The sequence below is a fragment of the Toxorhynchites rutilus genome, chromosome 3 (assembly GCF_029784135.1).
Source record: "Toxorhynchites rutilus septentrionalis strain SRP chromosome 3, ASM2978413v1, whole genome shotgun sequence".
In the NCBI taxonomy this organism is placed as follows: domain Eukaryota; kingdom Metazoa; phylum Arthropoda; class Insecta; order Diptera; family Culicidae; genus Toxorhynchites; species Toxorhynchites rutilus.
In genome coordinates, this window is record NC_073746.1 from 206,691,691 (window position 1) to 206,707,025 (window position 15,335).

General features: G+C 40.7%; 1 protein-coding gene across 4 annotated transcripts in view; it reads right to left on the reverse strand.

Annotated features, from left to right (window-relative positions):
• Positions 1–3,291: 3,291 nt before the first annotated feature.
• Positions 3,292–15,335, reverse strand: part of LOC129778937 (zinc finger CCCH domain-containing protein 13) — a 65,616-nt gene continuing 53,572 nt past the window's right edge. For all 4 annotated transcript variants that reach the window (XM_055786125.1, XM_055786126.1, XM_055786123.1 and 1 more), the window contains 3 exons: positions 5,337–5,654; positions 5,147–5,280; positions 3,292–5,067 (listed from right to left, as the gene is read on the reverse strand). In XM_055786125.1, coding sequence (XP_055642100.1) covers positions 3,563–5,067; positions 5,147–5,280; positions 5,337–5,654 — 1,957 coding nt within the window. In that variant the 3' untranslated portion in view covers positions 3,292–3,562. The remainder of the gene's footprint in view (positions 5,068–5,146; positions 5,281–5,336; positions 5,655–15,335) is intronic.

The window sequence follows — 15,335 nt, forward strand, 5'->3', positions numbered from 1 at the left end:
CTGAATGGTGTGATATAAACGGCATGGAAGTTGATGTACGGAAGTACAATGCGACGGGTTTGCAGTTAGACAAACATTCTCTAGGTCTCAAGGTTCCAGGTCTCCAGGTTCTCCAGGTCTCGTTCACCAACTGCTTTCGGCTACAAAATGTCATCCTCCAACATCGAACGAGTCACCGTAATAAAAGATCTCGGTGTATATCTGGATCACAAACTGAGGTTAGCGGAACACGTAGCATTAATCACCACCAAGATTTTCTCAATGTTGGGTTTCATTCGTAGGAACACCCTATCTTTCGAAGACGTGTACTGCCTGAAAACCTTGTACTGTTCTATAATCCGCAATATACTAGAGTATGTTGTTCCAGTATGAGCGCCGTTCCATGACGTTCACATCCGGAGAATCGAAAGCGTGCAAAAAGTGTCCGATCCTCTACACTTGCTTGCCTACGAAGATCGCTGCAGACTCCTTCATCTGCCAACACTAGAAAATAGGACAATAATGCTTCAGCGACTGTTAAATTTTGACGACGTTTCCAACAACATCGACTGTGCCGAACTACTACGAAAAAATCGATTTCACGCACCATTGAGACCGATCCGACGTGTTGAATTTCTCCGACTACGAGCTTACCGGACTCAATAGGAAAAGAACAACCCTCTGGATAAATGTTGCCGTTTATTTAACGAAGTTTTCGAAAAATTTGACTTTAACATCACAAAAAATATGTTTCGATCAAGAATTAGTTTCTATGCGATGTCCAAGACTAAGACTTATTATTATTATTATATTATAGAATTTTTCTTCAATTTCACTATAACGCCGTCTACTATATCGTGTGATTTATATATGAAAACGCGAACAAACCTGTTTTTAGTGAGTCAAAACGTTGTCACGTCACACTGGAATGGGTCTATTGTTCGACCATTATTAGAATGATTAATTTTATTACAGCTAATGATCGGTTCGTGTCGGTAGGACAGAGTGTAAATAGTCGAATAAAAGATATATTTCAGGCTTAAATTGCGACTGTTCAGCTTTTTCATGAGTTGTTTAACAAACAAAGCACCCTCAAAACTTTTCACTGGCGTATTATCCAGCTAAATATAAATGGTTAAACAAAAGCTTCAATTTGGTCTGAATAAGCTTTAATACAACATATAGTCCAACATATCGTCTTATTAAGCACACAATAGTAATTGTTCGACCATTATTCAATTGATTAGTTTAATAATAGCAAATGATTGTTTGTTGGGCATAGCCACATATCAAGAACGTCAAATCGACTCCGAATTATTGAGAGTGTTGACATATATTTTGGGCTCAAATCACATTCGCACAATAGCTTATCATCCGCAAGCGAATGGGATAGTAGAACGCCAACATCGCCTGTGGCTGTATAACTAAGGTTTATTCAGTCAGAATCCAGAATCACTGTTCATTCTATAATAGCGGTCGTAGTAGGCGTATCTGAAATCTTTTGACAGCAAATTGTTTGGAAAAAGTTATGTTGGACAGAACCCGAAATCTTCGAAGGTGAAAAATGAAGACCGACTCTACTCTCAGTAGCTTCGCTTCGACTAGAACTGCTTCGGCTTCGCCGCGAACAAAAAGTGACTTGACTAGAAAACGAATTAACTAGTGTTGACTAACGAGGATGACTGGTGAACTGGTCCAGTCAGTGGATATTTTGACTAACGCGACTAATGAATACAAATCTGCCTCTTCATCCAACTGACTTCAATCCACACTTCCGTTTCCCCCTGACACTAATTTTATACCCGCGTACGCAATCTTATTTTACGTCCATATAAAGAGGAACGAAAACTTGATTTCTGATGCAAAAAAGTAGTTACTCCATCAATGAACAGTTTATTGTCTACCCGTCGTGAACGCAAACCAACGAACTCAGACATTTATCAAGTATGCTATAGTGGTCCTCGCGTTAGTATTAGTAAATAGCGAGCAAAATAGCGCACACACACTGCACGCTATTTTATACGTGTGAGTAATTTTCGTGTACGATACAAAAAAAAATCTAGCTCACCTGTAGCGTATGTCAAACACGTTGAACTCAAGCATCGATGCATGCATACGTGATACATGGGAGAGAGCGGAACTCATTCATTTTGAGGGAAGTCACTTCAAAATGCAATGAAGACAATTTGACTGGGAAGAATGAAATGATATGGTCGAGTCGGTAGAGAGAGATAACGACTAAACGCCCGACTGACTGTTTAGTCGTTTTGGCGAAGAAACTGCGTGAAGAAGCCAAAAGTCATTTCCGACTGAATACGTGTACTGAATTATCGTGTATGATGTGGTGAAACGTGGCCATGAACGTATAACTGTTGTTCGGATGGAACAGAGTGCACATCGTAGTGGAACTTACTATCGGAAGCTAAGGTTGAAGGTATCGAGAACAAACAAGAGAAACCCAGGATCCTCGGACTACAATAAGAGGAGAATCCATATGCAAAAATATTAACGAAATTCCCTACCTGCAACCAACCTAACAGGACACTGAAGCAAAATCTTTTGGCCAAAAGATTTGTACTTGGCGCTCGAAAATTGTACAAGGTTTTGACGAAGTGCGAATGATGCATGCTGATGCAAGACGAAACGAACGTGGAGATGGATTGTGGACAGCTCCCGGGCCGGGCTATAAGGCCAGAGGAATTGCCCCCAGTAAATTTTGCGCTGATTAATTTGTCAGGAAGTTCATGATTTGGCGAGGAATTTGCTGCTGTGAACAGAAAACCAAAGTTCTCATCACAAACAAGACAATGGGCTCAACATGTATAGGGTAGGGTGCCTACAGGAACGTTTCCTTCCGTTTATTAAGGCTCTCAAAGGTTCGGTGAAGTTTTTATCAGATTTGGTGAGTTACCACTACAGTCGAGAGGTGCTTCAGTGGAACCGTGACAATGCGGTCGATTACATTGAAAAAACCCTAAATCCTCACAATTGCACCCAATTCCGTCCAATCGAAAAATATTGGACAATTATTAAACGGAAATTGAAGAAGGGTGCCAGAGTGACTTGGGATGCTGCAGACACGAAGAGATCGTGGAAAAAGATGGTCGCTGAAGTTACCAACAGAGAGTCCAATCTTTTATAGGGGCTATCCAAAGAAAAGTACGAAATTTAATCAAAACTACTTTTTTCGATATTTTTTCCGAAAAGAACAATACATTATCTGCAACATTTTTTTCTGGTTTTGTGATTCCGGATCAAAATCAATCAAGCTTCATTAATTATCGTTTTGAGAGTTATGGTTGAAGCTATTCGTTTCTAGTTTTCTTAAATGCTTTATTTTCATCATATATGGTTACGGATTTACAATATATTGCATGCAGATTATATCTATAAGGCACTTCAAACGGTACTCTTTAAGCTAACTGAACCTAAACTATAAATAAACTATTCGTTTTCTGCTGTACGAGTATATTTCAAACCCCCTTTTTAAGCACATTGCTCACGTATGCATAACATTACAATTATTGTACAATCGCAATCCATAAGCAAACACATAATTTATACACAAGATAAGGCCATTATTTTAATAGGGATTAACGGCTGCCAAACCAACTCGGCCACTGCTTCGTGAAACTGGTGGTGCGCGTGGCTCGGCATAGCTATGACGATAACCCCTATTCAAATTACTGAGACTCTTCGCCGGTACCATACGAGATTCACGCTCAAGTCCCGTGTATCTCTCGTTCGGAATCTGCTCACGATAGCCTCCGTTGTTCGAAGAACGTGGCGCTCCTCTTGGAGGAATATCTTCATCTGAGCTGCAGTCAGCGCTTTCGTGAGAGCTCACAACGATCGGCTCAATGGAACTTCTCCGTGGAGCTTCCATCACACGTTTGGCATGTATGACTTGCTCGCGTTCTTGGCGCTCTCTTTCGGCACGGTCCTGTTCATGGCGCTCACGTTCCATTTGTTGAAACTTCTCCTTGGCCGTTTGAAACCTATCTTTCGGCGAAATTCTCCGAATCGTTGATTCTGGGGAATTCGTTTTAATCTCTACCGTTTTACTGCGACCATCAGCTTTTTTCATAACTGGAGATTTTCTCATATCCTCCCGATAGCGAGGCGCCATGTTCGGATAATTTGCGATGGAAGCACGATCTTCGTGGTAGGCATGCTCCCGTTTCCATTGATCGTCATATTTTCGATTATTTTCCGTTTCATCAGATTTGTAGCGCGTGAGTGGCGTTTTATTATTATTTTCCTTCGATTCTCTATTCGGGATAGGCTCATTGTCTTTATATGGTTTGCGTTCGCTATACCCACCTTTGAATCGTTCTTCCGGACTTTCATCACTAATATAACGTCGTTCTTTATTGGACGACGACTTGGAACGGTCCCGAAAATCACGTTCAATCTTGAAATCTCGGTGATCGTCATATGGTGGTGAATATTTATTCATCCGTGTTCTTTCTGGTGAATACTCTCTATAATCATCCTTATAACCAACCTTTCTGATTGGTTCTTCGCAGTATTTTGAAGATTCGGAAATGATCTCACGATATTTTTGACGATCAGTCAAATTTTCCCGATAGTAACCTTTTTCATGTTCATGTCCATCGTGATGCCTTCCAGCCATCGTTGGCTTCGTGTATGAAAAAGGTTCTTCCCGATCATTTTCATTATATCTGTCGAAATGATTACTTCTTCTGCAGATATCCTCTCGATCGTAACGCTTCTCGTCGATCGTAATTTTGTTCTTGCGATCTTCTACGATGTAGTCATCGTTTCTGAACGCATCCTGGAATCTACTCTGCAGTGGAGGTGGCTTCATAATTATAGGTTTCACTTTTTCTTCCTCCCGCGAATTCATCGAACCACGCAAACTGTGGTCCTCTTCCTGATTGTATGTTCGCTGGAAATTACTGTGATGTTCCAGTCTCGGATTCGGGTATATGTACGATGAGTGTGGTTCACAGTATCTACTGGTACCATTGAGTGGCTCTTCAGCATATTGTTCGTTGTGTCGATTTGTATGTTGATGCGATGAGATTGCGAAAGCAGTCTCCTGGTCATTCACCCATTCCTCATCTGTGAATGAAAAAAAGTATGGAAAATATGAGAAGAAACAAAGTCCAGTTGATTTTATCAAATTATGAATAGTAGATACCACTAGAACTGTGAGCATCTTGTCTTTCGGGGCTTGGAGCCAGATCGGATCCTATTCCCGAAGAACCACGGGACGATACACCATGCTTGTTTCCGCCAGATGTGTGTGAACCGACAATGTAAGGATTTCGGCACCTACGATAAAATTTTTACAATGTTTGAACAAATCATCAATATTAATCATATGATACCTTTTGGAGTCACCGATATTCGTTTTGTCGAGGTCCTTGGTCGGCAATAGCAGGGGAACACCTCCGCTCAGTTTCTCTCTCAGTTCAGCGGCCAATGAATCGTAGAGCTTGGATTGATTCGATATCGGGGATATTGGACTAGTCGGTGAGTGCTGTTGCTCTTCGCTACATTCCGACTCTCTTGTGCTAGTACCTGTGTCACTTCCACGAGATGACTCGAAGCGACGTCCAGAATCGTATCTTCGTGGCATCTGTCGATGCGTTCGTTCCGGTGCTGCGACTGCTGTCGGCACTGTAAATTGCGATGCCAATCCAAGTCTGAATGAGTGGAAATTACAGAAATATTAGAATTGTATGAATTTTCATTAATGCTTATTATGCTTTTTTTTTAATAATACGACTTTGTTTTAAGAAAGGTGTAGCCAATCCAGAAAATTTCACGTCCCATCGAGATACTTGATACCAAAAATTACTTTTTTCGTACCATTCAAGTTCATTGTTCTTCAAGAACTAGCCTTTGAAATAGTCATTCAACACTTGTGATTAGCAATTCCTGGCACTGAACATTATGTTACTGATCGTTACGTAACGAAATTCCATTTTTACCCCTAAATAAATTTACGCGCCCTTATATTCTTGAGCAGCTAGCTTCGATTCTGGGACCAAAAGAGATGTTTCTTGAGGCAAGATGATAAAGCACGTGTTGTATTTGGCCTAACAGCAGCCAGTAAGCAGGCACCGATTAAAGCATCTCGGATACTCGCGTTGATCTACCGGATCATGGCTGCTAATCATAAGCTTATTGACGAATTTACGCAAAGCTGAATCAGCTCATGCGACATCTACATTAGAGCTCAGAACCACAAAAGTGAGGGTGTTTGTTAATTTTACTCACTCAAAAGCAAGATTCGGTTGTGATTTTATTTCAATTTAGATTCATTTCAGCAATTGAATGTCGTTAGTATATGGTAAGAAAGTTGGAGTTTTGTATATTTACGATGGTTGCAACACACGATTTGACCAAAGTCATAGATAATCTTCGAAAATTTTAAGTTTGATAATGCATACCGGTTATTGATACTATGGATAATTGCGATGAAATCGATATCATATCAAATTGGCTGATATAATTGATTATATAGAGGCCGATACGAGAAGGATTTGCAGTATTTTTAGCGCAACACATGCTACTCATCATTTACTTAGTTGAAAAATAATAAAGTTATGATACTTATACCAAGCCATTTTTTAAAATATGCATATCACATTGTAAAATTGCGATTTTCTAACCTTTTTAGTGCAGAAGGAATACATGAAACCGTGAAATTTGAAGATAAATTCTGATTTTTCTAGAAAATTTGAACAAATCTCATACCAATAAAACAAAACATCCTCATTTTACTCGCTGCGCCATCTGGTTGTAAATACAACATAAATTCGTCAATTCCGTCTGCCATCGCAGAATGAAAAATAAAACTAGGGTACATTGGTCATGCTGAAGAGTTTGAATGCAGTAGTCAAATGTACGTTGGAGTTCGTTCATCGAACGCATTTTCTCATAGGCTCGATTTTAAAAAAAGGGTGTGCGAGCTGCTTGATTCGTAGTATCAAGGAATAATCAAGCCAGTAATCATAATCAGTGGGGATGGAGAACGAGACGAGAGTCCTCCTTTGAAAAATATGATAGATATTCTCGATTTGACATATCAATCAATTGAATCTTGATTCCTTATTCGTTGCTACAAATGCTCCAGGACGCAGTGCTTTCAACCAAGTTGAACGTAGGATGGCTCCTCTTTCCCGAGAGTTAGCACGTTGAACACTTCCTCATAATCTCACTTGGATGAAAAACTCAAAACAAGGGATCCGAAACTGGAAACGAAACATGCGGGGGAATCGTTAGCTGATGTGTGGAATAACTTAGCGATCGACGAATATTCCGTCAAAGCACAATATATTGAGTCCGCAAACTCCCAAATCAATGATACGGAGTTAGTACGTTATTAAGCCGAGTCGTTTGCTCGTCAAGCGAGAACATCCCACTACCTTCTGCAAGTAAAGAAATGTAACGACAGGAACTGCTGCATTCAACCAAGGAGTAGTTACTTTTGTGTAAATCAACATCAATTTATACCAGCCCATGTTCCTCCCAGCATAACGTCAGATAATTTGAAAGCGCCAATCCCAAGAGGGTTCTTGTAGCCACATTGGTTGCGCGTTCGCTTACTAAGCGATCGAAAGTTCTTCCGAAGTCACTACTTACATATAAGGAACTTCCGTATGAACATTTGATTCCGACCTGGGCAGATGTCTGATTTTTTACGTTGATATTTTCATTACTTAGAAAAATAAAATACTGTAACAAATTTTAAACGACTATGACTTTGTGTATAGATTATGTTAGCGTTACGTAACTTGAGGGCGTAACTTAAGAAGCTTGTCTTGCGTTACTTATAGTTACAAGGGGGAGAGGTGGTCCAAAAACCGCATTTATAGCGTTACGTAATTTGTGTACCAAGCCTTGTGGACCCGCAGAACGCAGCTGGAAGTTGGAAAAATATCGGAAAAGTTAGTCGAATTCAGTTTGCCGTTGTTGAGCTGCACCATTTGTATGTTTCGGGAAAGTATTCGTATAACAGTCACCATAATAGTTGTCGATTCCGCGCGGTCTGAGCCCGGCGGTTGCCGGTATTGGCAAAAAATCGCATCCGCGTGAGGGCTTTGTCACAGGAAGTTGTGGTCGAATGCAGAAATATGGACGAGATAGCAACAGAGGATGGACTGAAAGATGCATTGAGAACACAGTTTTAATTGGGGAGGCTTTGATATCTATACGGATGAGGAAAGCGTATGGCAACACGCAGAGAGCAACGATACGGTTATCAAGAAATAGCACAAACAAGCTCCTGACGGTAAGAAAGGTTAAAGTAGGTTGGACTGTATATACCCTGAGACCTGCCCACCAAGTTGTAAGGTGTTTTATGTGTCTGGACTTAGGTCACCAATCCAGGAATTGCCAGAGCGTAGGTATGTCGAAGCTCGGCTTAAGATGTGGGTAAAACGGGCACTTAGCCAGAGAATGCAATAAACCACCAAGATACATGCTCTGCACTACCGAGAACGGAAATGACCACGTTACGGGAGGCTCGAATTGCTCAGTCTTTGAAGCGGCGTTGGCATCAAAACCAAGATGGAGGTAACCCAGATAAATCTCAACCACTGTGAAACAGCTCAACAGCTATTAAGACAAGCTGTAGCAGAAACTAAGTGCGACGTTACTATCATCTCGGAGTCATACCGAGTTCCCCCCAATTGGTTAGTTGACAAGGTCGGATTGGCGGTCATAACAATCACAGGAAATTTCCCTATACAGGAAGTGATATCCAGTGACAAAGAAGGTTTCGTAATCGCACCCATCAACAAGATCTTCATATGCAGCTGCTATGCTCCTCCAAGATGAACAATAGAACAATTTGAGGAAATGCTCGACATAATTACAAATGAACTCACAGCACGAAGTCCTATAGTCATCAGGGACGATTTCAATGCTCGGAAAGTAGAATGGGGAAATAGACTAACGAAAGCAAGAGGCTTCAGCCTACTTGAATCCTTCGCCAGGCTCAACGTAAAACTTTTCAGCAAAGGAGTAACTATCACCTTTTGTAGAGATGGCCGAGAATCCATAATCGACCTCACCTTATGTAACCTGTCACTGGCAGCCGACATGAATTGGAGACCACCAGACGATTAGGTTCAGTATTGTTAAACATGCGTCAGTAGTAAGAACAAGCAACCCAGGAGGTGAACGTAAATGGAAATTAGCGAGTTTCGATGAAGATCTTTTTAATGGAGCCTTCCGGGAAAAGAGCAGTTCCGCTAACATGAATGCGAATGATCTAACAGAGACAACAACCAGGGCATGTGACCTACCTTTGCCAAGGAAACATGAATCGAGAAATGGACGCCGTCCAGCAAACTGGTGGAGTAATCCGCTCCCTTCGCTCAAGCTGTCTCAGTGCTAGAAGAAGCATACATAGGTCCAAGACAGACATGGAGAGGAACGAGCGCTGAGAAGTGTTCCGCGCTGCACGGTCAACACTCAAACGCGAAAGCACGCTCAGTGAAGTGAATTGCTTCAAGAAGCTGTGCAGAAACGTCGACACGAACCATTGGGAAGATGCATACTGGTTCGCGATGGCGAAACTCAGAGGCCCGACGAAGCCACAGGAAAAGGTGCCCAGAAAAACTTAAGATTATTGTCAGCGTACTTTTTCCAGAACATGAGCGAAGGGCACTTCCCAGGCAGGCTGACACTTCCCAGACATTTTTAACAGGCTGTTAAAAATCTCAGAGAGTGAACGAGGATTGTCGAACAGACAGTACGGATTTCGGAAAGGGAGATCGACACTTGACGCTATTGTCTCAGTGATCGACACAGTCGAAAAAGCCATTAAACAAAAAAGATGAGGGAACCCGTATTACGCCATTAAAACTATAGACGTGGAGAACGCATTCCACTGCCCCAGCTGGAGAGCCAATTCCTTGCACAGAATGGGTGTGCCCGGCTATCTGTGTGAACCTACGGCTGAAAGTCTCTATAATAAAGATTAAAAAAATATATAACTATGTAAAATCCTGGAGTTATTTCCAAAACAGAATTCCGATATACGACTCAGCAACTAGGCAAATTACGACTAAAATTACAGCAGGCGTCCCACAAGGTTCTACACTATGGAACGCGATGTACAACGGAGTGTTGACGCTTAAGCTCCCGAAGGGAATAGAAATTACTGGCTTCGCTTCGACATTGTATTAACAGTGACTGGTGAAAGTTGCGAGGAAGTCGAAATGCTAGCCACTGAGGCGTTTGGAATGTGAATGTGAGAATGTGAGCCATGTGAACTACGCTTACGGTAAGGCGGCCCAATCCACCGCAGCCCTCGCTAGAATAATACCTAAGAGTGCAGGACCCAACAGCAGTGGCAGGTGTATTTTGACCAGCGTATCTACCTCAATACTTCGATATGGTGGTCCAGTTTGGATGGACCCATCAAATAGTTCCCAATATCGCCAATTGGGTAAATAGAAAACAAGGCAAGGTTAACTTCTATCTGACGCAATTTTTTTCGGGTCACGATTGCTGCAGCAGTACCTACACAAATTCATGTAAGGTCGCCGATGTACCCAGAGTGTGCCAACGTAGAGGAACACCGGAATACGTAGTGTTTGGCTGTCCCAGATTCCATGCGGAATGTAACGAAATGATCGAGTATGGTGGTGCGGATATAGGGGAGGATAGGGTAAGACACCCATCTTAAGCAAAACAGGGTGAAACGTGTATTTTTACTACATATTTCAACGTTTCTTCACATCCACAATGTAACCACACTTGTTTTCTTTGTAATGAAATGAATCAAAACGATTGCGAATAAAAAAAACCATAAAAAATAACGAAAATTCTAAACGCAATCATTTCGCGCCACTCTTAAGTAAGTGAGATAAGATGCCCTTATGTGTATCCAAAATTCACCACAACAACGGGTCAAAATATCACACGACATCGAAGCGTCTCCTTTTGGATATTTCTTGATTCACTGCTTATACTATTCGCTTCAGATATGTTTCTGCCAGTAGAATCGTCAGATGGCATCAAATTTTCGAGGCATTTTTGTTATCGAACGCCGGGAACGCAGAAGAATTTTGAATCCATTATTTTTGTTTACAAACATATTAATATGTGCCGCTGTTCACAAATGTGCTGCCTTTATATTTATGAGTCTTTATTTTGATTTTAAGGTTTGAATTATTCGAAATAATGGAAGGATTCTAGTAGTCAGAAGCATTGAAATAATTCTGCTTTTTATTACATAATACAAGAAAATATATGACAGAATGCTTTTATGCGTTTCTGAAACCATCTAGGCATAAAACAATTGCAGTAAATATCTGAATGATTTGTTAACACTGACACTGACTAACACTTTCGACGCCCCGTCACTCAGATATGGGTGATACTTTCCTCGCTCAAATTGAGTAGGATTTTTAGAAGGAATTTGATAGAATAGGCACCTAAATGTAACTATAGGATATGAAGAAAAATAATTAAATCATAACCATAATATTATACCGTTTATACTATACTTTTTATTAATTTATATTACGGACGGTTTGTACTGCAGTTTTTTGCAAAATCCCTATACTATGTCTTTCTCCTTCTTCTTCTTCTAACGTTCTAACGTTCCTAGAGGAACTTCGCCGTCTCAACGTAGTATTACTTGCGTCATTTTTATTAGTACTTAGTTGAGATTTCTATGCCAAATAACACGCCTTGAATGCATTCTGAGTGGCAAGCTCTAGAATACGCGTGATCACAGTGCAAGTCGGAGGAAATTTCTTAGACGAAAAATTCCCCCGACCAGAACGGGAATCGAACCCGAACACCCGGCATGTTAGTTGTGACGCTAACCACTCGGCCAAGGGAGCACAGACATACTATGACTTTGACTTTAGCATGTGTTATTGTCATCAATTCGTCTTCAATTGAAAACAAACATTGCTAGATCATTTAAAGGTTATCTATAAACTAAGTTTGATCTTCATTTAATAATTTAATCGCAAGTTGGGATCTGCAAGAAACTCAAAAACGTCGCGTTGGGCGTCGAACGTGCTAACTCTTTTTTATTCTCCATACTGGGGCGATGTACCACGTTTTGAAATGGATTATAGAATTACATTTTATTATAAAAATGATTTTTTAACATTTGTTTATCCAAACTCAATCGATAGCTCTGGTAACATACGAGAGTATATTGGAGTTTACAAAATTTATATAAGTTTGTGCTTCAAAAGTTTTATGACAGTAGCGGCCAAAGTTGCATGAAATCATGCGGTTTTTAATATATTACTATTTTATGAAGCTAGACGAGATTTTCGGTGCTAAACTTCTTTTAATGTTATTTATAATGAAAAAAAGAACGTTATAGGCACAGAAAAATCCAGCCAATTACTGCGTTTTCTATGATTTTTCATAGCGGTGCGTTCTACCGACACGGTGCGTCTACCCTAAGTTCCTCTAAATGTTGAAAATACAATGTTAAAAATATGCTGCAACGAAAATGTATGGAATGCTGTGAGCAACGCGGTATGTAAAATTATGAGAGAGTTACAACGAAAATGGAGAGAAAAGCAGCGATCGCACAGTGAAATGAATGCATAAGCATAGCCCACTCCCGAAGTAATACCAAACGGTGAGTAGGAATCTCGCACTACCCAGTCAACATGGCGACTAGGTGCCTATGCGACGTGAGATGTAGTCTGAGAACGAACATTATTTCACCGATAAAGCTACTATTCCCGATAACTTAGAATAAGACTAATAATAAGATTAAGACAATGAAAAAACGCACAATACCATAACTATCCATTCAAAAAATATCAGCTTTAGGATTTTATGTGCACTTTGCCTCAAAATATCACGAAATCGTAAGTAATTTCGACAACTCTTTGTTTCTTCCCCATAAACTTCATAATCAATGTAATCAATGCCGATTTTTTTTGTTTACCGATCCAATATACTTAGTCTGCTATTCCATCCTGTAATGTGTCACACAGATATTCATTATTCATTTTCAGTTTGGCAGTTGATCCTCCTGTCAAAAGCTGAGTTTTGTTTTTTGTTCGTTATAACCCGTTTGCTGGTAATGAATACATACAACAATCAGCACTTTTTATAGCCACCATTTGGAGTTTCAAAAGAGTCAAAATAGCACATTTCTGAACAATAAAAAGAATTACTTTAAAAAAAAACAATTATTTCGAACAGTACAGTCCTACGTCAAACTTGCGTCCGTGCCCCTAGGCTCAGACCCATCTACTTATTGAACTCGTGGTTATGAAACCGATATTCTTCCATTGCAAGCAATACATTTCCATAGATCAACATGGATTCATCCCGAAAGCCTTCCGTAGCCTTGGATTCTTCAGGCGAATGGAGCAATTCCAAATTAAATCGACAAATGTCAAAACATGTGTATTTTGAATTTCCACAAAAGTTTGTATTCCGTTTGAGTTGGAGGAAATATGAGTTTTCCACAGCAATTGGGATTTTTTTTTGACTCAAGTGTAACTTTTCAATACGACGTATGTATTTAAGTAAGAGAAATCTTTGATAATTTATATCTTGATCTCATAAACTCTGTCCAACTGATATCATTACGCGACGAAGTTTGTTATCTTGATTTTGTCAACAGAACTGAACCAGATACTTGATGCCCTTTCTTGAGTTCCTCAATAATCAATGTCTTATGATGTTGTGCCAATGCTGGAAACATTGTTAATTCAGAAACATCAACATGATGAATTTATTTTCTCAATTAAAAACATTAGCATTAGCATCGAGCGAGTTGCACAATATAGAGGTCGTACGAAAGCAGAACTGTTATGTTCAAAATATGCCTTCATCCGTTACTGAACAGACACTAAAATGAGCATAAGTAATATTTCTTAGATGAAGGCTGGTTCCCTCTAACATTGAGGAACTGTTCCAAACCGCTATTGCAGGCAAGTACCCATTCAATAGCAGCAAGTATGTACCTGATTTTCTCAACGTTTCTAGTAAGCGTTTCTGTATCTCGTTTGAATCACTGAAACCGCCAACGATGTCTCTTTCATCAAGCTTCAGTCATCCATATTCATCATCTGCATCAAACACTCTCTCGACGCTGGGATGCATGCCTGCCAGCCTTATGGGAGCCCCAAATCCTCTCATCTCAGTCGAGTATTTCCAGCTAACATTCATCAGCCATCCCGGACCTGAGTTTGAGAATGGAAAGGGGCCTCCCAAACATCCGAATTAAGCATTTATGTACCTGATGTGTATGACGCTTTCAGTAAACATTCTCGCCATTCTTCTGGATCATGCTCTGTATCCACAAGTTGCTCATTCAATCGTCAAGCTTCCGTCATTCATCACATGAATCAATCGCAGTTTCGACACTGGGATGCACGCCTGCTAGCCTTATGGAAGCCCCCAATCCCCTCATCTCAGTCGAGCATTTCCAGCCAGGGTCCATCAGGCATCCCAGATCTGAGTTTGAGGATGGAGGGGGGGCCTTCCAAACTTGCCTGCAAGTATGTTACCACACGGAACACTTCTCTTCCGGCAATGTTGACTTCTTCTAGCCACCTCACCCCCGTCGGAGGGGGTTCTGGTAACGATATCGGACCTCCCACTATAATTGCAGTTCCAAGTACCATGTCACCCACCGAGTCATCGACGAATTTGACATCTACCAGTGCTGAGGGACATGTCACTGATAGTATGTTTTCCGTGTATTATCAGAATGTAAGAGGTTTGCGCACAAAAAACGCCCAACTGCGTTTGTTACTGTCCAGCTTCGAGTATGACGTACTTGTGTTCACGGAAACATGGCTCAAGGCAGATATTGCTAGCAGTGAGATTTCTCCCGACTTTACCGTTGTGATCGTAATGCACATACCAGTAGTTGTTCGCGGGGTGGTGGAGTACTGGTTGCAGTCAAAAACTGTTTGGATTGTGTATCAGTTCCGATTGCTAACTGTAACGAGCTCGAACAAGTTGCAGTACGCATAAAAGAACAATTTCGGTCTCTCTACATAGTCGCGATATATCTCCCTCCTAATTCAAACAACCAGTTATACTCTGCACATGCAATCGCTGTTCAATCCATAGCAGAGCGTCTTTTGGAGTCGGACGTTATCCTATCAATCGGAGATTTTAACCTTCCGTATTTACGATGGAGTTTTGACGATGACATTAATGGATACATTCCTTCAAATGCTACTTCTGACATCGAACTTGACTTCACAAACGTGATGTTTGCTCATGGCTTGAGACAGATGAATGGTTTCACAATCCAATCTCCCAGAGTTCCTCGATATTATTGTACCATCTTCACTGCTATTACCTGTGAATAATCATCACGCTCCGTTTATTTTATTACTTGACGTACGTGTTGTCCC